Consider the following 26,046-nt stretch of genomic DNA (forward strand, 5'->3'; position numbering starts at 1 on the left):
ACTCCCGGAGCGCTGCTCTCCCCTCGGATGAGGAATTTGGGGATGGGGGGGGGGGGGTGTTATCCCAAAAAAATGAGGCTCCGACCTCGCTCCCGGAGCTGGAATTTTGGGGTGTCCGGTGATCCAGACCCCTCTGGATGCACAAATCCCGAGGTTTTTTGGGATACAGCCTGGTTTATCCCCCTTTTCCCAAAAATCCTCACCCAAGGCTCCGGGATCCCAAATTCCAGTGAAAATCCCTCGTTCTATCCTCCCCCCCCCCTCCCCCCCCCCCCCGCCAAAATTATGGGATTTGAGTTTGGATCATGGGGAATCACCAAGACCCCCAAAAATTCCTTCATTTTCCTCCCTCCCGACTCTTCCCATTCCATTGCATCCAAGGAAAAGAGAAAAACAGGGAAAACTCCCTGGAATAAATCCCATGGGTTTTCCAGGCTCATTCCAAATTTTCCTTTTTTTTTTTTTTTTTTTTTTGGTGGGGTCATTTCATGCCCTTTGTTATTCCAATCCCGGATTTTAATGGATTTTTTAATGGAATTCTTTTTTTTTTTTTTTTTCTTAACGGAATTTTTAATGGAATTTCTTTTAATGGAATTTTTAATGGAACTTTTTAATGGATTTTTTAAAACGGCGTTTTAATGGAATTTCTGTCCCTCCTCACCACTCCCCCCCACCTCCCCTTTCCCAGTTTTCCATCAGCTCCATTCTTCCCAAAACCCAAAATCCCTCTCCCCCTTTTTCCTGGAAAAATCTCAGATTTGGGATTTCCTTTTTTTTCCAAAATCGGCCCCAAAGAGGAATTCCTGGCATTGATCCCAAAAGAATTCCAGGGGTTTTGGAGCTGGAACCGGCTCAGCATTCCCAAGAAATTTTCTGGATCAGCATCAACCCCTCAGCTGCTTCCAGGGGTTTTCTGCTCATCCCAAAATCCCCCAGTCCTGGGGATTTTTTAGGAGTTTTTTTTTTTTTTTTATCCCTGTGTTTAAAATACTGCGGAAATTCCCGGAATTCCAGAGGCTGAGCTCCTGCGTCAGGGAGATATCGGGAATTCTGGGGCTGAGGGGGGAAAATCCTTGGATTCAAGGCTTCTCCTCACCCCAGGAAACTCCGGGATCCCTTTGGGATTTGGGGAAAAATCCCTCGGGATGGAGCCAGAGGGAGAAAAATCTGGGAATGGGGGTGGGTTCCATAGGGAAAAGGGGATTTCTGATTTCCTGGGAAAAAATGTGAGAAGGAGTTTTTGGGAATTCTCAAGAACCAAATCCAGGTTTTTTTCCCCATCCCATTTTCCCTAAAAACTGAGTTTTAATCCCAGGAATTCTGGGAGTTCTGGGAATTCCAAGGGTTTTCCCTCATCCCAGATTTCTTTGGGGTTTTCCCAGATTTTCCTGAGGTTTTCCCTCATTCCCATCTCCAGGGTTGGGATTTGGGCTCTTCCCGAGTTTTTAGGATGAAAATCTCTCTGGATCCCAGGAAAACTGAGGGAAGATCCAAAAAAAACCCAACCAAAAACCCCCAAGGAATGATCCCAAAAAAACCCCTGGATTGGGAAGGAATCCATGAGGATTTGGGGCCAGGAATTCTTTCCCAAATCCAAGGATTTGAATCACCCCAAATCCCAAATCTCCCTCAGAATTTCATCCCAAGGAATTCCAGCTGAGGTTGTCCCAGAATTCCCAGTTTTCCATGGCCAGGAATCCCAAATCCAAGGGGAGCAAATCCCGGCTCTTTCCTTTCCCACAAATCCCCAAATCCATGAAAAAACCCAAAATTCCCTCCAGAATTCCCAAATTTTTCCTTTCCCAGCCCCACAGAATCCCGGGATTCAGGGATGGCAGTGGGAAAACCCAAAAATCCCATTAAAAAAGAGGGGGAAAAAGCAGGAAAAGGGAATTTCAGAGCCGCTTTTGGGATTGGGGGAGGGAATTCTGAGCGCAGGAATTCCAAGGATTGTTTATCCTGGTGGGATCCAAGAATTCCAAACAATCCTTGGAGCAGGGATCGGAATTCCGGGGTTTGGAATTCCTGGGGGTGAAATTCCTGCCTCTCTCTCATCCCAAACTGGGATTTTTACCCAAAAAAACGACCCCAGATTTGTTCCCATTCCCGGATTTTCCAGAATGTAAAAAATCCATGGAAAAATGGGAATTTGGGAAAAGCTTTTCCTCTTTTCCCAGAGATTTTTCCTGGGACAAATCCCTGCTGGGGAAGGAGGGGATCTGATTCCAGAGGGATTCCTGAGATTTTTGGGATCAGGGAGCTCCAAAGGCAGAAAAAATCAGGAAAAATCCCATCCCAGATCCCAAATTCCCTCCTGGAAAAAGGCTGATCCCAAATCCCAATGGGAATTCCAAGCTCTTCCCCCTTTTCCAAGGGCCAAAAATCCGGGAAAATTTGGAGTATTGGGATTTGGAATCCCAGAATTCGGATTTGGAATTCCAGGATTTTTCTGGAAAAAACTCGGGGATTTTGGGGATTTGGGATCTCGAAATTCCCATTTTCCCCAATTCCAAAGTGGGATTTGGGATCCTGGCATTCCCAATCCCAAAGTGGGATTTGGGATCCTAGCATTCCCATTTTTTCCCAATGCCAAACTGGGATTCGGGATCCCGGAATTCCCATTTTTCCCAATCCCAGATTTCCTTCTCCAGCCCCTCCAAATCCTTGGGAATTCCTTTGGGGTGGATTTCCTGGGATCTCCTGGGATCTCCTGGGATTTCCTGGGAGTTTTTGGGCATCCCTTTGGGATATTTGGGAATATTTGGGAATTCCCCCTGGAGCGAGGATTTCCCGCTCTGGATTGGGGTTTCCATGGAAATTCCCAGCTGGGAACAGGAGGATCCCATGGGATTTCCAGGAATTTTTGGGGTTGGGAATATGACCCCAAATGGGGCAAATCACAGGGAATTCCAGGATCCCGATCCCGACCCTTATGGGGTTTGGGGTCCCCTGGGGACAGAGTTTGGGGTGACCTGGGGCTGGTGACACTTGGGGGATGCCACAAAAGGGTTTGGGGTCACCGGGGGTGGTGGCACTCGAGGATTTGGGGTTCCCCGGGACTGGGGACGCTCCAGGGACACCAGGGCAGGATTTGGGGTCACTGGGGTCAGGGTGACACTTGAGGATTTGGGGTCACTTGGGTTGGGGACATTGAGGGGCACCGTGGAAGGGTTTGGGGTCACCCGAGGTGGTGGCACTGGAGGATTTGAGGTCACCTGGGGACAGAGTTTGGGGTCACCTGTGGTTGGTGGCACTTTAGGGACACCAGGGCAGGATTTGGGGTCACCGAGGATCAGGGTGGCACCCAAGGATTTGGGGTCACTTGGGTTGGTGACACTTTGGGACACCACAAAAGGGTTTGGGGTCACCTGGGGCGGTGACACTCGAGGATTTGGGGTGACCTGGGGACAGAGTTTGGGGTCACCTGGGCTTGGTGACATTCCAGGGACACCCGGACGGGCTTTGGGGTCAGCCGGGCTGAGGACTGATAAAATCTTCTGGGGTTTTTTCGCCGCCACCTCGGGTGACAAATCGGAGCGGTGCCACCTCGGGTGCCACCGCGGGGACAATGCCCCGGAGCTCCGGGATCCTCCCGCGGTCCCGGCCCCGCTCTGGCGACACTGGCGACACTCGGCGAGGTGGCGTTGTCGCCTGCGCGGGCTTGGGGACAGGAAAGAGGAGCGGCGGCGCTTCCTGGTGGCTCCGTCATGTGACGGCGCCGGGGCGGATCCGATCCCAAATCCCGGCCCGGTGAGCGCATCCCGTTCCGGGAACGCGGGGATTTGGGATCGGGGCGCCCCAGCCATAAAAGGGGGTGGCATTTTGTCCCCAAAATCCCCGCCCCGGCCTTGTGGCGGTGCCACCCCCTCCGTGTCGCGGGGTGGGAAGGGAAGGGTGGGGCGGGAATGGGGCCGGGAATGGGGCCGGGAACGGGGCCGGGAACGGGGTCGGGAATGTCCCTCCCGGCCCGGCCCCACGCGCGGGACAATGGGAACGGAGCGGGCCCGGAGCGGCGGGGGCGGGGCTCGGCCACCGGAACGGCCCCCACGGCACCGGCAGCGCCTGCCCGGGGCCGGATCCACATCCCGCTCCCTGAATCCCGCTCCCTGAATCCCCATCCCGGTCCCTGAATCCCGGTCCCTGAATCCCGGTCCCACATCCCCATCCCGGTCCCATATCTCACATCCCCCATCCCGGTCCCACATCCCAATCTCTTTCCCAGAATCCCCATCCCAATCCCAAAACCCCCATTCCAGAATCCCTGTCCCAATCCCGCATCCCCCCGGTCCCCGCACGCCCGGATTCCCCCGGCACCGCCCCACAGCTCCCGGTCTGCCTTCCGTCCCTCCCTCCGTCCCTCCGTCCGTCCCTCCCGCCCTCTCCCCGCCCTCTTCCCGCTCCTCCTCCCGCCGCTCCCGGCCCCGCCGCGACCCCGCAGGTACCGGGGGGGACACGGGGGCAAACCGGGGGACACGGGGAGCAACCGGAGTCCCCCGAGGCACCAGCGGGCGGTTCCTGCCCGGGGAGAGGGCGCGGGTGCGTTTTTAGGGCGGGGTGGGAAGGGGGTCCCGGCTTTTTCTGGCCCCCCCAAATATTTACTGGGGGGACGGGGGGCGGGGTTTGTCCGCGCTGCCGAGCTGGGGGTGAGGAGTGACGAGGGGACACCTCTGGGGACACCTCTGGGGACACCTCTGGGGACACATCTGGGGACAGGGCTGGTGCTGGGGACAGAGTTGCTGGGGTGTTTTGGGGTCGCTGCCGGGGAGGTTTGGGGGTCGCTGCCGGAGAGGTTTGGGGGTCACTGCCAAGAGGGTTTTGGGGTCGTTGCCAAGAGGGTTTTGGGGTCGTTGCCAGGGTGTTCCCGCTTTCCCTCTGTCCAAGCAGGAAGGATTGGTGGCCGCGGCGTCACCAAAACTGTTTTGCTTTCGTTTCCACTGGCGCTTGGGAAATCCCAAATTCCAGGAAGGCCGAGAGCTCGGGGAGGGTGGGGAGGAACCTGCGAGGGGCGGGAACAGCAGAATCCCGAGCGGGATTTACGGGGCCGAGCCCCAACTTCCTCCATCCCACGGGAGAATCCCGCATCTCCCTCCGCAGATGGAGACGGAACCGGAGCCAGAAGCGGAACCGGAGCCTCACCCAGAGCCGGGCCCCGCCGCGCCGGCCTCCCCTCCGTGCCAGGCGGCGGAGGGCGAGAACGAGGATGAGGAGGAAGAGGAAGATTTCCAGTTCCTTGGGTGCGACGGCTGCGGGCAGGACTCGGCGCAGCCGCGGCTGCTGCGCTGCCTGCACACGCTGTGCCCGGGCTGCCTGAGCGACACCAAGCAGTGCCCGCGCTGCCAGGCGGCCACGGGCGCTCCGGCCGTGGACAATCTGCTCTTCTGCAACCTGCGGAGCCGCCTGCAGCTCTGGCGGCAGATCCGCAGCTCGGGCGGGCCCGGCTGCAGCCGCTGCCGCGCCGAGGCGGCGCTGGTGTGGTGCTCGGACTGCGAGGAGTTCTTCTGCGGGCGGTGCCTGGAGGAGCACCAGTGGTGGCACAAGAAGAAGGCGCACAGGGTGCTCAGGGTGGAGGAGCTGCGGGCGGGCTCGGCGCGGCAGTTCCTGGAGGACACGCGCGGCTCCTGCAGCCTCTTCTGCTCCAGCGCCAGCCACCCCGAGGAGAGCCGCGTGTGCAGGTGGGAGCGCCCCCGAACCTCGGCCCAGCCACACCTGGGGCCGTGGGGCCAAATCGTGTCCCGGCCCCAAATCTTGTCCTGGCCCCAAACCTCGTCCTGTCCCCAAACCTCACACTGTCCTCACACCTTGGCCTGTCCCCAAGCATTGCCATGGCCCCAAATCTCATCCCATCCCCAAATCATATCCTGTCCCCAAAACTCATCCTGTCTCCAAACCTCATCCTGTGCCCAAATCTCATCCTGTACCCAAATCTCACTGCACTTCCAAATGTCCCCCATCCCCAAATCTTATGCTGTCCCCAAACCTTGTCCCCTGCCTTTTCCCAAAACTCATTCTGCCCCCCAAATTCATTCTGGCCCCAAATCTCATCCTATCCCTAAATCTTGTCCTGTCCCCAAACCTCACACTGTCCCCGCACCTCAGCCTGTCCCCAAGCATTGCCATGGCCCCAAATCTTGTCCCGTCCCCAAATCTCAGCCCATCCCCAAAACTCATCCTGTCCTCAAACCTCATCCTGCCCCCAAAACTCATCCTCTCCCCAAATTTATGCTGTCCCCAAATCTCATCCCGTCCCTAAACCTTGTCCTGTCCTCAAATCTCACACTGTCCTCACACCTCGTCCTGTCCCCAAGCATTGCCATGGCCCCAAATCTCATCCCATCCCCAAATCACATCCCATCCTCAAATTTCATCCCATCCCCAAATCTCATCCTGTGCCCAAATCTCACTGCATTCCCAAATGTCCCCCATCCCCAAATCTCATGATGTCCCCAAACCTCATCCCCTGCCCAAAGTGTCATCCTTTCCCCAAAACTCATTCTGCCCCCAAATTCATTCTGTCCCCAAATCTCATCCTGTCCCCAAATCCTGCCCTGTTCCGGGAGGTTTGGGGGTGATGCTCCAGCCTGGAATGTGCTGGAGTGGGATGGGCCCAAATGTATCCTGTCCCAAAATCTCACACTGCTCCCAAATCCCCTCTTGTCCCCAAATCCCCTCCTGTCCCCAAATCTCCTGTCCCCAAAGCTCTGCCATTGGGGTTTTATCCCCCGTGTCTGGGGACTGATGGCAGTGACCCCACAGAGACCCCGGCCGTGCCAGGGGAGGTCCCGCGGGGATTTGGGGAAAGGCTCCAGAGGGGGCTGGACACGGTCTGGGCTGCCCTGGAATGGGCACTGACCACTGACCATCACCGACCATCACTGACCATCCCTGATCATCACTGACCATCACTGACCACCACTGACCATCACTGACCATCACTGACCATCACCGACCATCACCGACCATCACCGACCATCCCTGACCATCACTGACCATCACCGACCATCACTGACCATCACCGACCATCACCGACCATCACTGACCATCCCTGATCATCACTGACCATCACTGACCACCACTGACCATCACTGACCATCACCGACCATCACCGACCACCACTGACCATGACTGACCATCACTGACCACCACTGACACCACTGACCATGACTGACCATGACTGACCATCACTGACCATCACTGACCATCCCTGACGATCCCTGACCATCACTGACCATCACCGACCACCACTGACCATGACTGACCATCACTGACCACCACTGACCACCACTGACCATCCCTGATGATCCCTGGCCCCTGTCCATCCCTGCCCTCTGACCATCACTGATCACTGACCATGGCTGACTGGTTTCCATCCCTGACCCCTGTCCATCCCTGACCCCTGACTGCTGACCATCATTGTCCATCCCGACCAGTGTCCATCCCTGACCCCTGTCCATTGCTGACCCCTGTCCATCACTGACCTGTGTCCATGACTGACCCCTGTCCGTCGCTGACCCCTGTCCCTCCCTGACCCCTGTCCACCCCTGACCCCCATCCCTCGCTGTCCATCCCTGACCCGTGTCCATATCCCCCAAACCGGGAGCCAATCCCGGTATCCCGCAGCAGCTCCGGGCTGTACCCCCGCCCCCCCCGCGTGTCCCTGCTGCCACCCCTCCCTGACGCCACCCGTGTGTCGCCCTGCCAGCATCTACTGCCCTCGCTGCGAGCGGGCTCTGTGCTGTCCGTGCGCGCTGCTGGACACTCGCCACGCTCCCTTCCGCGACCTCCGCGCCGAGAGCCGCCGGCGCCAGGAGGAGCTGCGCTCTCTGCGCCGGGACCTGCGGCGGCTCCGCCGCTCCTTCGAGGCGGCGCTGGGGCGGCTGCGGGGCGAGGCGGCGCGGCGGGAGGAGCAGCGGGAGCGGCTGCGGGAGCGCGTCCGCGCCAGCGCCGAGCGGCTGCAGGAGCTGGTGCGGAGCGAGGCCGAGGAGCTGCGGGCGCTGCTGGAGGCGCGGCCGGAGCGCGGGCGGAGCGCGCTGGCGGAGGAGCTGCGCGGAGCCGAGGGCGCGCTGCTGCGGCTGGAGGCGGCCGAGAGGCTGGTGGAGAGGCTGGGGCGCTACGGCGGCGAGCAGGAGCTGATGGACATGCAGCCCTTCGTCAAGGCAGCGCTGCTGGAGCTGCGGCGGCTGCGGCCGCCCGAGCCCCCCGAGCTCCGAGAGCCGCCCGACTTCGCCGAGTGCCGGGCGCGGCTGCGGGCGCTGGTGGAGCGCGTCACGGGCCGGCCGGGTGAGCGCTGCGCCGGGCCGGGCCGGGGAGGGAGCTCTGGGCTGGGCCGGCTGCAAAGCGCCCTCCGTGAGCAGGGACAGCGCTGGATCCTCCTTCTCCTCCTTCTCCTTCTCCTCCTTCTTCTCCTTCTCCTCCTTCTCCTTCTCCTTCTCCTCCTTCTCCTCCTTCTCCTTCTTCTCCTCCTTCTCCTCCTTCTCCTCCTTCTCCTTCTCCTCCTTCTCCTCCTTCTCCTCCTCCTTCTCCTTCCCCCTTTCCTCTTCCTCCTCCTTCTTCCCCTTCTTCTCCTTTCTTCTCTTCCTTCTCCTCCTCCTCCTTATTTTTCTTCATTTTTTCTTTTTCTTCTCCTCCTCCTCTCCCCCCTTTCCCTGCTCCAGCTCCTCATCCCCCAGAGCTGGGATTTGCTCTGTTGTTTTTGTGGAGCCCTGTGGGTGCCCCCCGATCCCGGTGGCTCTGGGGACGCTCATTCCCAGCTCCCCAGAGCCTCCCAAGCCCCCGAGGCCACCCCAATCCGGAGGGAAGGGGTTTGGAGCTGCCAGGCGGGATTTTCCTGGCTCTGGAGGCTCCAGCTCGGGGTCTCATCCCGGTTTTCTCTGTCCCCAGATGTCCCCGAGGTCGAGGTGGCCCTGGAGAACAACCTGGTGAGACATGGGGGTGCTCCTGCCCCATCCCAAACCTGCACCTCTCCTTTCCCTCCCCATCCCTGTATTCCAGGGTTTCCTCACCCACTAACTCCCACATCCCACCAGGCACTGCTCCATCCCTGGGGAATGGCACTGACCACGGGAGCAGCCCCCAGGCCCATCCCAAACCCTCCGTGCCTCAGTTTCCCCATTCCCGAGGGTGTTCCCACCCCTCCACTGGGACCCAGGTCCATTCTAACTCCCCGCTCTTCCCGCAGGAAGAGGATCCAACCCATCCCAAACCCCGCAGCGTCTCCCCCAGCCTGGAGGAGATCCAAGTGGAGGAGGTGAGGTCCCTCCATCCCATCCAGGTGAGATCCGCTGGCATCCCAATCCCAATCCCAATCCCACCCCAATCCCAATCCCACCTGAATCCCAATCCCAATCCCACCCCAATCCTGATCCCAACCCCACCCCAATGCCACCCCAATCCCAACTCCAATCCCACCCCAATGCCACCCCAATCCCAATCCCGCTTTTCCAGCCTCTCCCGCTCCCCTGCTGGAAGAAGCGGACGCTGCCCAGCATGGAGAGGGGCAGCCAGGTGTCTCCCAAAATCCTGAAGCTGGAATGTGACCACGAGCCAGGCCCCAGCCATCCCAAATCCCAGTGGGAATTCCAGACGGAGCCCGGCCCCTCCACGTCGCGGCACAACTGCGTCCGTGCCGGTGACACAGGTGGGAATGTCACCGTCCCTGCTATCCCGCTTTTCCTCATCCCATGGGATCATTCCCGGCCTTTCTGCGCCCCCATTCCATGGGAATCTTGGCCAAGGATGGGAAGGATCCAGATCTGTGGGGTGAGGGATCCATGGGGTGAGGAATCTGTGGAATTCAGCATCCATGGAGTGAAGGATCCATGAGGTGAAGGATCCATGGGGTGAGGGATCCATGGGATGAAGGATCCAAGGGGTGAGGGAACATTGGCATGAGGGATCCATGGAATGAAGGATCCATGGGATGAAGGATCCATGGGATGAAGGATCCATAGGGTGAAGGATCCATGGGATGAGGGGTCCATGGGATGAGGGGTCCATGGGATGAGGTATCCATGGAATTCAGCATCCATGGAGTGAAGGATCCATGAGGTGAAGTTTCCTTGTGTTCAGGACTCTGTGGGATGAGGGATCCATGGGATGAGGGATCATTGGGATGAGGGATCTGTAGGATGAAGGATCCATGGGATGAGGGATCTGTGGAATTCAGCATCCATGGAGTGAAGGATCCATGGGGTGGGGGATCCATGGAATTCAGGATCCACGTAGTCACCACCATTCCAGGGGTTGCCCCCACGCTCTGGTTGGTTCCTGGTGCAAAGCTCGGGAACGTTGATCCCGTGGGATCCGGAATTTTGGGATTTCCCTTGCAGAGGGTGGCAGCATCATCATCTGCAGCTCGGACGACAGCGACGAGGACACCGTGGTGGTGACGGTGACACCGGAGCCGCCTCCATGCTGACATCCCACGGGATCCTCCAGCCTCATCCCGCAATTCCCGGCCTCCCATTCCCAGATTTCTGCTTGGGCTTTCCTCTTCTTGGCCAATCCCAAATTTATTCCTGGACTGAGCTCTGGTGTGCTGGAGTGGCCCCAAATCCCACCTGGATCTGCTGGGATCTCCCCTTCAAAGCTTTGAGGTTTCCTGGGAATGTTGTTTTCCTCTTAAATCCTGTCTGAGTTGATCCCAAAATAAAATTTGGGATGGGAGTTGGGATCCGTGCCGGTGGATCCCGTTCCCGAGTCCCCCCAAAGGTGGGGAGATGATCCCAGGGGTGGGATCCCCTCTGGGATTCCCCATCAGCACTTGGAGCAGGGAATTCCTTGGGATTGGAAGTGGGATTGGTTTTGGGGTCGGTTTCCTGGTGTAATGAGGGCTTAAAATCCCAGTTTTTTTATGTCTCCCCTCAATAAAGCTGCTCTGGGATAAAATTCTGTCCCATGCGGGTGGCACTGGGTGTCCCCATGAGGTGGCACTGGGTGTCCCCATGCGGGCGGCAGTGGGTGTCCCCATGCAGGTGGTACTGGGTGTCCCATGCGGGTGGCACTGGGTGGCAGTGGCGGGGCGCGGGCGGTGTCGCCGAGCGGGGCTGGCTGTGACAAGGCAGTGCCACCACCAGGTGTCCCCCTTGCACAGCCCGCGGGCTGGCGCTGCTCTGGGGACACGGGGACGCCGACCCTGGGACACTGACACGTGTGACACTGGTGACACTGACCCCGTGACACTGACCCCGTGACACTGACCGTGTGACACTGACACGGTGACACTGGTGATACTGATACGTGTGACACTGATGCTGTGACACTCACATGTGTGGCACTGACATGGTGACACTGGTGACACCGACATGGTGACACTGACCCTGTGACACTGACACGGTGACACTGTGACACCGACATGGTGATACTGGTGACTCTGACACGTGTGACACTGGCCCTGTGACACACATGTGACCTTGGTGACACTGGGGACACTGACAACTGTGACACTGTGACACTGACACGTGTGACATTGGCGACATTGACCCTGTGACACTGGGGACACCAACACTGTGACACTGACACGGTGACCCTGTGACACAGATACGTGTGACACTGCTCCTGCGACAGTGACACGGTGACACGGTGACACGGTGACACGGTGACACTGACACGGTGACACCGGGGACACGGACACGGTGTCACTGCCATTGTCACACTGCCATTGGTCACGCGCCCACCCGGACCCCCCACGTGTCCCCCCAAAGGTCCCTCGGTCACCCCCGGGTGGTGGCACTGCTGGGCCGGGGGGGAGGGCAGGGAGGGGACGGGAGAGGGGACGGAAAAGAGGGAGAAGGGTGGGAAGGGAGCGACCCCAAAGGATCCAGGGCATGATTCCCAATCCCACAGCAGCAATCCCAAAGGATCCAGGGCATGATTCCCAATCCCACAGCAGCGACCCCAAAGGATCCAGGGCATGATTCCCAATCCCACAGCAGCGACCCCAAAGGATCAGGACATTATTCCTGACCCAGCAGCAGTCCTAAAGTATCAAGGACATTATTCCCAATCCAGCAGAAATCCCAAAGGATCCAGGGCATGATTCCCAATCCCACAGCAGCGATCCCAAAGGATCCAGGGCATGATTCCCAATCCCACATCAGCAATCCCAAAGGATCAGGACGTTATTCCTGACCCAGCAGCAGTCCTAAAGGATCAAGGACATTGTTCCCAATCCAGCAGAGATCCAAAGGATCCAGGATGTTATTCCCACACTCCCGGGCTGTGGGATTGGGATGAGCTTTTCCCTGCCCTGATCCTGCCCCAAAGCTCATCCATCCCAAAAAATGGGGCTGGCACTTCCAGGAGGGCAGAACAGCTCCCAAAAACCCCAAATCCTGGAAAAATATGTCTAAAAATTCCACAAAAGTCCCACTGTCCCAAATTTCCCTTCCATACCAGGAAAATCCCATTTTCCAGGTGTTTTTAGGGCTTTGAATGGCTCTGCTGGGATGACATTGATGATCCCAATGGGATGTGATCAGTAATTCCTGGACCCATCAATAAATTCCCAAATGAACACTGAGGAAAAGGGACTGAGGACAGGGAGAGGGGGAAACAGGATAGGAAAATAATGGAATAAATCTGGTGTGGGGGTGGAAACAGATCTATGCCCTCCATGGATCCATGGATCCATCCATCCATCCATGGATCCACGCATCCATCATCCATCCATCCATCCATCCATCCATCCATCCATCCATCCATCCATGGATCCACGCATCCATCATCAATCCATCCATCATCCATCCATCATCCATCCATCCATCCATGGATCCATCCATCATCCATCCATCATCCATCCATCATCCATCCATCCATCCATCCATCCATCCATCCATCCATCCATCCATCCATCCATCATCCATCCATCCATCCATCATCCATCATCCATCCATCATCCATCCATCCATCCATCCATCCATCCATCCATCCATCCATCCATCCATCATCCATCCATCCATCCATCCATCCATCCATCCATCCATCCATCATCCATCCATCCATCCATCCATCCATCCATCATCCATCCATCCATCCATCCATCCATCCATCCATCCATCCATCCATCCATCCATCATCCATCATCCATCCATCCATCCATCATCCATCCATCCATCCATCCATCCATCCATCCATCCATCATCCATCATCCATCCATCCATCCATCATCCATCATCCATCCATCATCCATCCATCCATCCATCCATCCATCCATCCATCCATCCATCCATCCATCCATCCATCCATCCACCCATCATCCATCATCCATCCATCCATCCATCCATCCATCCATCCATCCATCCATCCATCCATCCATCCATTCCTGGGAACGGGCACTGTTGCCGGCAGGCACAGCTTGGGGCGGGGCCGCTCTCTGTCGCGACTCAGCCGTGTCGGCGATCCCGGTTGGAGCCGCTCGCCGCCCGCGTCCCCGCCGCGCCCCCCGGCCCTGGCCTCTCGCCCTCTCGCCGCGGGGCGGGGACGGCGGGAGCGGGCTCGGGAGCGGGAGGGGCGGGATCGATCCCTGCCCGGGTCGATGGTTCCCGCCCGGGGCTCGGGGCGCACCGCGCTCCCCGGCTCCCGCTTTTCCCCGGGGGAACGCTCCGGGGGCGGGATGCGGGAGCAGCGTCCCCCCCGCTCCCGTCCCCGTCCTCCCGGCGGGCTCAAGGCGCGCTGAGCGCCCGCACGGGCCGGCATCGCCGCTGGAATTCCCGCGTGGATCGGGAATAGCGGCACGGGAGGCTCCCACCTGCCTTTCCTCCATCCTCCGAGGGATGAGCGGGCGGGACGGGGGGACCCGCGCCCCGACGGCATCGCCGCCGCTCCGGGGGAACCGCACAGCAGCGGCCGAGCGGCGGAGAACGCCCGCGGGCCGAATAGCACCGGCGGCTCCGCTTTTTGGGGGGGATATTTCTGTATTTTCGGGGGTACCGGCGGTGCGGGAGCGGCCACGGGGGTGGGTGGGTGGGTGGATGGTGGGCTGGGAGAAGGAAGGGGGTGGCGGGCGGGCGGGCGGAGGGGGAGGCTGGCAGAAATGCAAATCGCTGCCTCTCGCTGTGCCTCGGCAGCCCAGAGCCCGCACGGCCCCGCCGCCGCTCGCAGCTCAGCCCCGGCAGGCGCGGGGGCAGCGGGCGGGGTCCCCCCGGTCCCCCCGCCCCTCGTCCGGCTGGCAGGATGAGGATGAGGAGCGCCGGGAAGGGCTGAGGGTGGCGGAGAGGCACCTAGGAGAGGGTGAGTGGCGGGGGACAGGGGGACAGGGGGACAGGAGAGGGGGAATAGGGCGGGGATGAAGTAGGGAGAGACGGGGGAGAGAGAGGGAGGGGAGAGCTGGAGGGAAGGGAGAGGAGAGGGAAGCGAAAGAAATAATTGGGGAAGGAGAGATGAAAGCAGAGGATAAAGAAAATGGAGGTTAATTAGTTGGTTATTGCGAGGTGGGGGTGAGTGGGGGAAGAAAAGCCTGATAGAGCCGGGAAAAAGAAAGTGAGAAGGGTGGGAAGGCTGGGAAAGGGGGAAGGAAAAACCTGATCGAGCGGAGAAATAGAGAGTGAGAAGGGTGGGAAGAACCGGCCAGGGGAGAGAGAAGGAAAAACCTGATTGAGCCGGGAAAAAAAGAGAGTGAGAAGGGTGGGAAGGGAGAAGGAAAAACCTGATCGAGCCGAGAAATAGAGAGTGAGAAGGGTGGGAAGAACCGGGCAGGGGAGAGAGAAGGAAAACCTGATCGAGCCGAGAAATAGAGAGTGAGAAGGGTGGGAAGAACCGTCCAGGGGAGAGAGAAGGAAAAACCTGACTGAGCCGAGAAATAGAGAGCGAGAAGGGTGGGAAGAGCCGACGGGAAGGGGAGGAAAGCGGGGGCGAGGGCGAGGAGGGGATGCGCGGGAGGCAGCGGGCGGCAGCCGGGGGGAGCCGGGCACAGACAATGGGGCGCGGCCCCGCCGCCTCCACCTCCCGCCGCCGGGCGGGGCCGGGGCGCGCTGGCGCTGAGCCCCGCGCTGTCCCCTGCCAGGGGGACATGGCCCCGCTGCTGGCGCTGCTGCTGGCGGCCCTGCTGGGCTCGGGCCGGGCGTGCCCGGAGCCCTGCGCTTGCGTGGACAAGTACGCGCACCAGTTCGCCGACTGCGCCTACAAGGAGCTGCAGGCCGTGCCCGCGGGGCTGCCCTCCAACGTGACCACGCTGAGCCTGTCGGCCAACAAGATCAGCTCGCTGCCCCGCGGCGCCTTCGCCGAGGTGACCCAGGTGAGCTCGCTGTGGCTGGCGCACAACGAGATCGCCACCATCGAGCCCGGCGCGCTGGCCGTGCTGGCGCAGCTCAAGAACCTGGACATCAGCCACAACCAGATCGTGGAGTTCCCCTGGCGGGACCTGCGCAACCTGAGCGCGCTGCAGCTGCTCAAGATGAACAACAACCGCATGGCGCTGGTGCCGCCCGACGCCTTCCGCACGCTCAAGGACCTGCGCTCCCTGCGCATCAACAACAACCGCTTCGCCACGCTGGCCGAGGGCATCTTCGACTCGCTGGGCTCGCTGTCGCACCTGCAGATCTACAACAACCCCTTCGAGTGCTCCTGCGCGCTGCAGTGGCTGAAGCGCTGGATGGAGAGCACGCTCATCTCCATCCCCGAGAAGGACTCCATCGCCTGCGCGCTGCCCGAGCGCCTGCGCGGCGTGCCGCTGGCCAAGCTGCCCGAGCTGCGCTGCGCCGCGCCCGCCGTCAGCATCACCCAGTGGCCCGAGCTGGACGCGGCCGGGCTGCCCGACGGGCTCACGCTGAGCCTGCACTGCGCCGCCAGCGGCTCGCCGCCGCCCGAGCTGCGCTGGAAGATCCGCACGGCCGGCCAGAGCCTGGAGCTGGGCGGGAGCGGCCCGGAGAGCGCGGCCAAGGAGGAGCCGCGGCCGGAGCCCGAGCGCTTCGTGGCGTTCAAGAACGGCACCTTGGTGATCCCGCACCTGAGCAAGCGCGAGGAGGGCACCTACACCTGCGTGGCCACCAACGAGGTGGGCAGCAACCACTCCTCGGTCAGCGTGGCGGTGGCGGGCCCGCAGAAATACCCGCCGGTGCCCGGGGGAGACCCGCTGGACGGAAAGGGGCAGGCGGGCGACAAGAAACCCGGCACCGAGGCGGCCAGGAACAGCGTGCTGACCCCGGAGGAGAGGGGCAAAGCGCTGGGCCCCACCCGGCAGAGCCGGCCCGGCTCGGCGGCGGGGCCGGAGCCTGAGGGCCGGGGCCGGGTCCCGTTGGAGCCGCCGGGGCTGGAGAAGAAGTGCGGGGCCTCGGCGGGCGGCTCCAAGTACATCTCCAACCACGCCTTCAACCAGAGCGGCGACTTCAAGCGGCACAGCTTCGAGCTGGGCGTCATCGCCCTGGACGTGGCCGAGCGCGACGCCCGAGTGCAGCTGACACCCACCCAGCCCGGCGGGGGCCACCTGGGCGTGCTCTACCTGTGCCAGCAGGGCCGCCAGGGCCACGCCCTGCTGCAGTGGTCGCAGATCGAGGCCGGCGTGAACTCATACTGGTTCCAGGGCCTGAGCCCCGGCACCAACTACTCGGTGTGCCTGAGCTCGCCGGGCGAGGAGTGCCGGGTGCAGGTGGTGTTCACCACCAAGAAGGAGATCCCGTCGCTCATCATCATCGTGGTGGTCAGCATCTTCCTGCTGCTGCTGGCCACGCTGCCGCTGCTGGGCGCCACGTGGTGCCACCTGCTCGCCAAGCTGCAGGCCAAGCCCTACAAGCTGATCATGAAGGCGCAGAACCCCGACCAGATGGAGAAGCGCATGGCCGCCGACTTCGACCCCCGCGCCTCCTACCTGGAGTCCGAGAAGAACTTCGGTCCCGGCGAGGCCGAGGCCGAGGAGGAGGAGGAAGAGGAGGAGGAGGAGGCGGGGGATGAAGAAGGAGCGCGGTGGCGGCGCGGGAGGGAGGGGGAAGGCGCGGCGGAGCTGGAGCGGGAGGAGAGCGTGGCCGCCAGCTCCATGGCGGAGTCGCAGTCCAAGGGCGGCGCCGAGGAGTTCGAGGTGCGCTCCGAGTACAGCGACAAGCTGCCGCTGGGCGCCGAGGCCGTCACCATCTCGCCGGAGATCAACGGCAACTACCGGCAGCGGCCCCGCTGAGCCCCCCGCATCCCCCTGCCCCCGCTCCCACCCCCCGCTCCGCCCGGGGAAAAACCTCCGGGAGCGAGCGGAGCCATCCCCGCCTCTCCTGCCCCTCCTCCTCCCCCCCTTCTCCTCTCGCCCGGTGCCCCCGGGATGAGCCTCCCACGATTTCGTTTCCATTTCGGGCACCGGCGGTGCTCGCTGCCGGCTCGGCGGCAGCAACGATTCCCTCTCCCCCGCCTCCCTCCGCCGCCCGCCAGCCCCGGGTTCGCTTTCCCCTCCGAGGAAAAAAAACGAAAAAACCCCGAGAAAACGGCTAAAAGCAAAAAAAGCCCGATAGCCCCAAATTCTCTTTGCTGGAATCGGTTCAGTCCCCGCCGCTTCTCGGTGCCCGGTGAGTCCCCTCTGCTCCCCGGTTCTCTCCTGCCGAGCCCGGAGCTGTCCCCGCCGCTCCCCGGTGTCCCCACCGCGCTCCGGCGCATCCCGAATTTCCCCGGCGGGTGCCGACATTCCCGGTCCCCGCCACTCCCGGTCCCCGCCACTCCCGGGCGGTTTTCCCGCTTCCCGACCGATCCCGGGGCTCCTCGGTCCCTGGCACTCCCGGGCGATGCTCCCCTCGCCCCGGTGGGTGCCGACATTCCCGGTCCCCGCCGCTCCCGGGCGGTCCTCTCCAGCCCCCGATGGATATTGGTGCTCCCCGGTCCCCACCATTCCCGTTCCCGGTGGGTCCCGGTTCTCCCCGGTCCCTGCTGCTCCCGTTCCCGGTGGGTCCCGGTTCTCCCCGTTCAGCACCGGGCTCGCCGGGACAGCTCCGCGCCCCGAGGCGCCGGGGGCTCCCCGATCCCCGGTCCTCCATCCCCGACTCCCTGTTCCCGGATCTCCGGTCCCCAGTTCCCGGTTCCCGGCCCCGTCCCGTCCCCTCGGTGTGTTTTGGGTAGAGTAGCCTTGTAGCCAAGTGTGTGAGCCGCAGACGCGCCCCGAGCCCGGGCCGAGGTCGCCGCGGTGGCCACGGTGGGCGCCGGCCCCGCTGGCCCCGGTGCCGCGGAGAGCCGCGGGCGCCTTCTCTGCGCGCTTCTGTCCGTGACGAGTCAATAAAAGGGATTGAAAGTGGAGCCGCCTCCGTGCTTGGGGGGGGGAAAACCGGGATTTTGTCCCCAGGGCGGGGAGGGGACAGCCAGGAGGTGGCACCGCCACAGCCGCCTCCTTTTATGTGTTTTACACGTTTTTTAATATCGTAAAAACATCAATTCATTTTTTCCGGCCATAAAGCAGGCGCGGAAATCGCGTTTGCGTGAGAACGGAATCGCCCAAATCCATTAAATCTTCCCTATAAATTCACCCCGGAGAGGAAAAAAAAAAGGAATTCCATTTTCTCCCGGTGAGCATCGGAATCCGCTGGAGCAAGGAAACATCCCACGGATGTGTTTTCCATCGTTTTATGGATCATTTTCTGTCATTTTCCAGATCATTCTCTATCATCTTAATCATAATTTCTATCATTTTAATATAATTTGAGATATGCTTTCTATTCTTTTAGATATGTTTTTATCATTTTAGATATGATTTCTGTCATTTTAGATATCTTTTATTTATCATTTTATCTGTAGTGTATTTAATTTTTGATGGAATTTCTACAATCTCCACCTGTTTGGTTTTTTTTTTTTTTTTTTTTTTTGTAAAAAACATTCCAAACCTCGCCTTTTTTGGCCTTTTTTCTCCCCAAACTCCTCTCCCTGATGGTGTCACCTCGATCCTTAGGGGGTCCCAGCACTCATCCCAAAATTCCCGCAGGATTTCTGCTCCCAATCCCATCCCACCAGTGAAATCCCCCCCCGGCGATCCAACATTCCTTTCTCCAGGGCAAAAATTCCCCAAATCCCTCCCGAATCCCCCCACAAATTCCCCCAAAATCGCCCAAACCCCGAGAGTCCGAGGCTGCTCCAGGTGTTCGGATCTGCCTGGCAGAGCCTGGATATTCCCATCTTTGTTGACATTCCCATAATTGTTGCTATTCCCATAATTATTTGTGCATATTCCCGCAATTGTTGCCATTCCCATAATTAATTATGGATATTTCCATAATTGCTGACTTTCCCATAATTGTGAATATTTCCATAATTGTGAACATTTCCATAATTGTGGATATTCCAATAATTGTTGATATTCCCATAATTGAGTGTCGTGCTTGGGAGTCACGGCAGGAATGGAAAAGAACAATCATTCCAGCTGCCTTTAATTAGGGAACTGTGGATTCCCAGGAATCCGGGATGGGGCCGGGATTTGCTGCTCTCCAGGAGGCCAGGAATAAATGGGCGGTGGGGATTTGCATTTTTCCTGGAAAAAATTCCTGCTGGGAATGGTCAAGGCATCCATGGAGTGCTCAGAATTCCCAAAAATCCTCTGGTTTTATCCCCACGGCTGGAATGAGTGGAGAATTCCAGCCCTGCAGTGGGAATTTCCCAGTTTGACCAGTTGGGAATGTCACAGTTTGACCAGTCGGGAATTCCCAGTTTGACCCGTCGGGAATTCCCAGTTTGACCAGTAGGGAATTCTTAGTTTGAGCAGTTGGAATGTCCCAGTTTGACCACTTGAGAATGTCCCATTATGACCAGTTGGGAATTCCCAGTTTGACCAGTCAGGAATGTCCCAGTCTGACCAGTTGGGAATGCCCCAGTTTGAGCAGTTGGGAATGCCCCAGTTTGACCAGTTTGGGATATCCCAGTTTCACCAGTTGGGAATTCCCAGTTTGACCGGTAGGGAATTCTTAGTTTGAGCAGTTGGGAATGTTCCAGTTTCACCAGTTGGGAATGTCCCAGTTTCACCAGTTTGGGGTGGACAGGGACCGTTCTCATTCCCTTGTGGGATCTGGGGGATGAAATCCCTACAATCCAAATTTTCAGACCTTTTCTTGGGAATTCTCCACAGGGACACGAGGAGGTGGCAGTGGGGACATCCCCAGGTGCCACCCCTGGTGTCATCCCTGGGTGCCATCCCTGAATTTGGGAATTTTCCCCTCCCTCCTGACCCAGCCCTGGCCCCACAACCCCTCTGTGGGGTCACCCTGCCACCCTGTGGCCCCACTCCCTGTCCCCAACCACTGTCCCCAAACCCTGTCCCCAAACCCTGTCCCCACTTCCTGTCCCCAAAGCCTGACCCCAAACCTTGTTCGCACCTCCTGTTCTCAAAGCCTGACCCCAAAGCCTGACCCCAAACCCTGTCCCCACTCCCTGACCCCAAGCCCTGTCCCCACCCTGTGTCCCCAAAGCCTGACCCCAAACGCGGTTTTGGGGGATTGTGTGGGTCAAGGGTTTGGAAGGGGTGAAATTTTGGGGGATTTGGGGGGGCAGAGGTGTGGGGTGATGGAGTTTTGGGGGATTTTGGGGAACTGGGGTGTGGGGTGATGGAGTCTTAGGAGATTTTGGGGGACAGGGAATTGTGGTACTGGGTTTTGTAGGATTTTAGGGGCAGGGATTTGGGGTAATGGGGTTTTAGGGGCTCTTGGGGGACAGGGATTTGGGGTGATGGGGTTGTAGGAGATTTTGGGGGCAAGGAATTGGGGTGACGGGGTTTGGGGGGATTTTGGGGGGGCAGGGAATTGGGGTGACAGGTTATTTTGGGGTACAGGGAATTGGGGTAATGGGGTTTTAGAGGATTTTGGGGACAGGGGTGTGGGAGGACGGGGTTTGGAGACATTTTGGGGTATAGGAAATTGGAGTAATGGGTTTTAGGTGATTTTGGGGTACAGGGAATCGGGTAATGGGTTTTTAGGGGATTTTGGGGGGGCAGGGATATGGGGTGACAGGGTTTTAGGGGACTTTGGGGGGCAGGGGTGTAGGGTGACAGGGTTTTATGGCATTTTGGGGGACGGGGATTTGGGATAATGTTTTTTCAGAAGATTTTGGGTCTCACGGGTGTGTGCTAATGGGTTTTAGGGGATTTTGGAGGGCAGGGAATTGGGGGTGACGGTTTTTTAGGGGGTTTTGGGCTCAGGGGTGTGTGCTAACGGGTTTTAGGGTACTTTTGGGGTCCGCGGTGTGGGTTGATGTGGTTTGGCAGGATTTTGGGGAGCAGGGAATTGGGGTGACGGTTTTTTAGGGGATTTGGGGCTCAGGGTCGTGTGCTAACGGGTTTTAGGGGATTTTGGAGGAGCCGAGGACGGGCCCCGCGGGCGGGCGCGGGTCGGTGCCATGGAAAACAATCCGGGCCCGGGGGACGGGGAGGGGACGGGCCGGGAGGAGCAGCAGCAGCAGCAGGAGGAGGAGGAGGAGGAGGAGAAGCCGAGGAGGGCCCGGGAGCGGCGGGACCGAGTCCAGCGGAGCGGGGACACCGGGGCTCCACCGGCGGTGACGGGGCGGGGGCGCGGGCCCGGGGAGCGGGGCTGGAGCGGGGGAAAACCGGGAAAAAATCGGGAACAGACTCCGGGAAAGGAGGGAAGGAAGGAGGCAGGGCGGTTATTCACGGCTCTGGAATGCGCCGGGAGGCGGCGGGGGAGCCCCGGGGGGCTCTGGAAAAGGGGTGGGATGCAACCCGGAGCTCCAGGAGGGACAAAACTGCGGCACTGCTCTCCCCAGTTCATGGGAGATGGGGTCTGTCCCTCCCTGGGCACCCCAAAATGTCACCCGGAGCTCCCCCAGAGCCAGCGGGGCGCCTTTGGCACCCCTCAGATCCCGGTGGGGTTTATTCCCGAGAAATTCCCGCCGGGAATGGCAGGGCTGGGAACGGAGGGCAGGGGAATTTGCCTACGAGGCTCAGACAAAGGGGTCTGGCTGCCAGCTGCTGGGAATTCCGAGCGGGAACGAACCTCTGGAGTGCCCTGGAAAAGTCACCGAGAGGGGAATGAGGAGTTAAGTCGGGAAAAATTCCCTTCCCAAGAATTCCAGCGGCCACGGGGACCCCACAGCCCCTGGCTGAGAGAAGGCGCCGGGTTTTTTCCATGACACGGTCTGCGAGCCCGCTGGAAATCCCGAAAATTCCGTGATTTATGGGAAGGCTGGTTGGGAAAGAGCTGCGGTGGCTCTGTTCCTCCTCAGCTCAGCGGGAGGAACCCGGAACCCCCCGGCCCTCGCTCCTCATCCCAAACAATGTTTCATCCCAAGCCCGGAAAAGGTTTTCCAGAGGGGGAAGGACGAGCTCGAGGGGGAGAGGGGGAGCTCCCCTGCTCAGGCCGGGATTTAGGGAATCTCCCAAACCGCTTTTGCCAGCTGGAATTGTTTCCCATCCCGGCTGTTTGGCTGGGCTCATTCCCGTCTCTGTCCCCGGCAGGACGCAAGGATGAGGCCGCTGCTGGGCGTCCTGGTGCTGGTGACTCTGCTGTCCCCAGGCCTGGCCTGTCCCGCGCCGTGCTCCTGCTCCACCAAGAAGAACGGGCGGCTGCTGGCCGAGTGCGCCTACCGCGAGCTGCGGGACGTCCCGCGGGGCCTGTCCCCAAATGTCACCATCCTCACGCTCTCCGCCAACCGCCTGGGCCGCCTGGGCCGCACCTCGATGGCCGAGGTGCCCGAGCTGCAGTCGCTGTGGCTGGGCTACAACCACATCTCCTCGGTGGAGCCCGGCACCTTCGCGGCCCTGCCGCACCTCAAGAACCTGGACCTGAGCCACAACCGGCTGGCGGATTTCCCCTGGCAGGACCTGCGCAACCTCAGCGCGCTGCAGATCCTCAAGCTCAGCAACAACCGTTTGGCCGCCGTGCCCCGCGGGGCCCTGGCCGGCCTGCGGGAGCTGCGCTCGCTCTGGCTCAACGACAACGAGCTGGCCACGCTGGCCCGCGGCACCTTCGAGGGGCTGCCGGCGCTGGCGCAGCTGCAGCTCTTTCACAACCCCTTCAACTGCTCCTGCAAGCTCTTCTGGCTCAAGGAGTGGGCGCACGACACCTCGGTGGTGCTCTCCAGGGCCGGCTCCACGCTGTGCGCCTCGCCGGCGCGGCTGCGGGGCCGGCCGGTCACCGACATCCCCGGCGCGCTCTGCGTGCCGCCCTCGGCCCAGCTCACCTACCTGTCCGGCCCGGCCGCGGCCGGCCCTCGGGACGGGCTGACGCTGACCCTGCACTGCAGCGTGGCCGGCAGCCCCCCGCCGGAGATCCGCTGGCAGATCCGCACGGCCAAACGCCGCGTGGACATCCACGGGCCCACGGTGGCGCGGGACGGCGGCGCCAAGGCCGGGCGGCAGCAGCGCTTCCTGGCCTTCAAGAACGGCACCATGGCCATCCCCGACTTCGGCAAGGAGGATGAGGGCACCTACACCTGCGTGGCGGTCAACGACGTGGGGACAAGGGACGTGTCTGTCAATGTGGCACTGGCCGGCTCGGCCAACCCGGCCGAGGAGCTGCCCCGCGATGACCCCCAGGCCGGGCACCCCGGCGGGCACAGCTGCGCCAAGGGGGACGAGCTGGACCCCTCCGGCATGGGCGAGAAGTTGGTCATCGTCTACCGCGTGTCCGGCCAGGCCCGGAGCGGCGCGGGAGCCTGGGAATTCCACCTGGCAATTCTGCTGCTGGCTCTGGGGCCGCTGCTCTGGTGAAGGGCGAGCGGCACCTCGGGATTCCCGTTTTTCCGTAGTTTTTCCTCTCGTAGTGCCTTTGCTGAGCTTCTGGCATCCGGGAGCGCTCCGGAGCCCGACGGGGCCACCACAGGGGTGGGTGCTCCAGCCCTTGCCGTTCCCATTCCTGGAGGAACTCAGGGAACGTGGGGCGGATCCAGCCTGGATCCAGCCGGGATCTGCCACCAATTCCTGGCTGTCCCCACTTCCCACCTTTCTCCCTGCCCAGATCTGAAGCGGCCACAGGAGGTGACAGTGGTGACAATCCCGCCCCAGAGCCACCCATGGCTGCCACCGGGGAGGGATCCAAGGATAAAATCCCTGGAAATGGGGTCCTGGGGGACACAGATGGGACAGAAGATTGGGTTGGACCCACAGCCTTGGATCGGGAATAAATTCACTGGTTTTATCCCTGTAGGAACATTCCGAGCACCTCCAAGGCCTTGGAATGCTGCAGGAATCCCAAAAACCCCCTGACCCTCATCCCAAAAACCCGTCTGGGCTGGACCCACCAGGCTTGAGCCAAAGATTCCCAAAGCATTCCCAGTGGGAATGGGGGAAAGATTTGGAACAGCAGAGAAGCTGAGCTGCCTTGAAGCCATAAACATTCCCCGAGTGCTCCAGAATTCCCAGTGGGACAAATATTCCTTCTCTGGGTGTCCCAGGAAACCCTCGGGGGATTTTGGGGATGTCCATGGCCCCTGGACTGGGAAACAGCACCGGAATTCCCAGTGGGATCTGGGCACACCCTGCAGCCCCCAGGCCTTGTAATGCCCTGTAGGGACAGCAATAAATGCCTTTAATTAATGCCTTTAATTAATGCCTTTAATTAATGCCTTTAATTAAGAAATACCCATCATAAACACCTGTAATAAGGAAACAATTTTAATAAATACCTTGAATTAATAATTACTTTTTTATAAACACCTTGAATAAACTCCTTTTTTTTATCTAAACCAGCTGGGCTTCGCTTGGTCTGTGCATCCCAAAATCCCAAAATTCCCTGAGACGGCGGCTCCTGGGCTCCCCCAGATTGTCCCCAACCCTCCCGGATCAGGGGACACTTCTGTGATTCCCAGCTATCCCAAATCCTTCCCAGTGCTTGAGAATCCCCAAAACCTTCCCAGTTCTGGAGCATCCCAAGACTCCCAAATTTCCCTGTTCCCCCCACCCCAAACCTGGAAGGAACCCCCAAAAACCTGGGATACCCCAAAATCCCCCCCCTGCAGCTGCCTGGGAATGGAATTGACCCCAAAATCACAGCCTGGAGCTCTCCAGCACCAAAATTCCTTATCCAGAGGGATTTTAGGGAAAGGGCAGCTGAGGTCTCTGTGGGGAGCTCTTGGATTCCCACAAATTTTTCCCACTGTGGGATAAAAACCGTGACCCCAATGGAAGTTTTGGGTTCATTTCACGGGATCTGACTTTTAAACTCCATTTTATCCCTGGGAATAGTGGGACCCAGGATGATTCCCGAAATTCCAGCTGGAAAAGGGGGCACGATGATGCAGGTTTGGGGTTTCCAGACGAGCCGGGAAGAAACAGGAAGGGGAAGAAATTCCCAAATCCCGCCCAGGGCACTGCTGCTATCCCGAAAAACACACAAATTCCATGGATCTCCAGGGAGCCTTGGGTGGGGCTCTGGAAACTGATCCCAAAATTCAGCCCCGCCTGTAGCACGGAGCTGCCACAGATTTTAGGGATTTTTAAATGGATTTTAGAGATTTTTGGGATTTTTAAAACATATTTTGGAGATATTTGGGATTTTTAAAGGGATTTTTAAAGGGATTTTCTAAAGGGGTTTTAGGCTGCCTTTGGAGCTGCAGGGGTTGGGATGGGCTGAGGGGGAATCCTGGGAAAAGGGAGGGGATGCTCCAAGGAAACCCCAAAGCATGGGAATCACCCCCAGTGCCCCCAAACTGTCCTGAGGGTGCTGGGAACATTCCAGAGGGAGGGAATGGGGTCCCTGGGATCCTTCAGAGAGCAGCTCTGGACACTTCCAAGGAAATCCCAGCATGATCCAGCATCTCCATGCGGGTGGGCTGAGAATTCCCAAGGGAATCTTGGAGTATTTGGGATCCACCAGGAGCCTGCTCATTCCAGCTCAAAAAGTCAGGAATTTCAGGATTTAAGAGCAGGAAGAGGTGATCCAGCACCACCTCATTCCCATTCCGATGGTGTTTTATCCCCAGAATTCCCCGTTCCCATTCCCACCCTTCCCAAAGCTTTGGGAACGTGAAGGGAGCGGTTTTCCCATAAAACCGCCCTAAAGCGGGATCACGGATCAGATCCCGACATTCCCGGCTGGAGCAGATCCCTGAAATCTCCGCTGGGCGAGGTCATCCCAACCATTCCCTGGATTTGGGGCTGGGGTGGTCCCAAATCCTGCTGGAAGGGGGAATATCCAAGGAAAACTGCACATCCCAGGA

General features: G+C 59.5%; 3 protein-coding genes across 5 annotated transcripts; all 3 read left to right on the plus strand.

Annotated features, from left to right (window-relative positions):
* Positions 1-3,678: 3,678 nt before the first annotated feature.
* On the plus strand, positions 3,679-10,884 carry PML (PML nuclear body scaffold). Of its 3 annotated transcripts, none has more exons than XM_066558643.1 (7): positions 3,679-3,750; positions 5,095-5,672; positions 7,700-8,277; positions 8,878-8,915; positions 9,176-9,268; positions 9,442-9,634; positions 10,326-10,884. In XM_066558643.1, exons 2-7 carry the CDS (start codon positions 5,095-5,097, stop codon positions 10,412-10,414), a joined length of 1,569 nt encoding a protein of 522 aa, XP_066414740.1. In that variant the 5' UTR covers positions 3,679-3,750; the 3' UTR covers positions 10,415-10,884. The 3 variants fall into 3 exon arrangements, with proteins under 3 accessions (XP_066414740.1, XP_066414742.1, XP_066414741.1); XM_066558645.1 differs by lacking the exon at positions 3,679-3,750 and adding an exon at positions 3,930-4,438; XM_066558644.1 differs by lacking the exon at positions 3,679-3,750 and adding an exon at positions 4,451-4,536.
* Positions 10,885-14,055: 3,171 nt separating this feature from the next.
* Positions 14,056-18,193, plus strand: ISLR2 (immunoglobulin superfamily containing leucine rich repeat 2). Its single transcript, XM_066558777.1, has 2 exons — positions 14,056-14,226; positions 14,999-18,193. The coding sequence occupies exon 2, from the start codon at positions 15,005-15,007 to the stop codon at positions 17,099-17,101; it is 2,097 nt and encodes a 698-aa protein (XP_066414874.1). The 5' UTR covers positions 14,056-14,226; positions 14,999-15,004; the 3' UTR covers positions 17,102-18,193.
* Positions 18,194-21,596: 3,403 nt separating this feature from the next.
* LOC136562131 (immunoglobulin superfamily containing leucine-rich repeat protein-like) lies at positions 21,597-24,573 on the plus strand. The gene has a single exon (XM_066558778.1). The coding sequence runs from the start codon at positions 22,355-22,357 to the stop codon at positions 23,597-23,599; it is 1,245 nt and encodes a 414-aa protein (XP_066414875.1). The 5' UTR covers positions 21,597-22,354; the 3' UTR covers positions 23,600-24,573.
* Positions 24,574-26,046: the final 1,473 nt, after the last annotated feature.

Source organism: Molothrus aeneus, chromosome 13 (assembly GCF_037042795.1).
Source record: "Molothrus aeneus isolate 106 chromosome 13, BPBGC_Maene_1.0, whole genome shotgun sequence".
Taxonomy (NCBI): Eukaryota; Metazoa; Chordata; class Aves; order Passeriformes; family Icteridae; genus Molothrus; species Molothrus aeneus.

Bases quoted from the DNA above. Each gene is read 5' to 3' on its own strand.
- ISLR2 (XM_066558777.1), top strand. From the start codon at position 15,005: ATGGCCCCGCTGCTGGCGCTGCTGCTGGCGGCCCTGCTGGGCTCGGGC.
- LOC136562131 (XM_066558778.1), top strand. From the start codon at position 22,355: ATGAGGCCGCTGCTGGGCGTCCTGGTGCTGGTGACTCTGCTGTCCCCA.
- PML (XM_066558643.1), top strand. From the start codon at position 5,095: ATGGAGACGGAACCGGAGCCAGAAGCGGAACCGGAGCCTCACCCAGAG. The intron at 5,673-7,699 runs GTGGGAGCGCCC...TCGCCCTGCCAG, and splicing joins GAGGAGAGCCGCGTGTGCAG to CATCTACTGCCCTCGCTGCG. The intron at 9,635-10,325 runs GTGGGAATGTCA...TTTCCCTTGCAG, and splicing joins CGTCCGTGCCGGTGACACAG to AGGGTGGCAGCATCATCATC.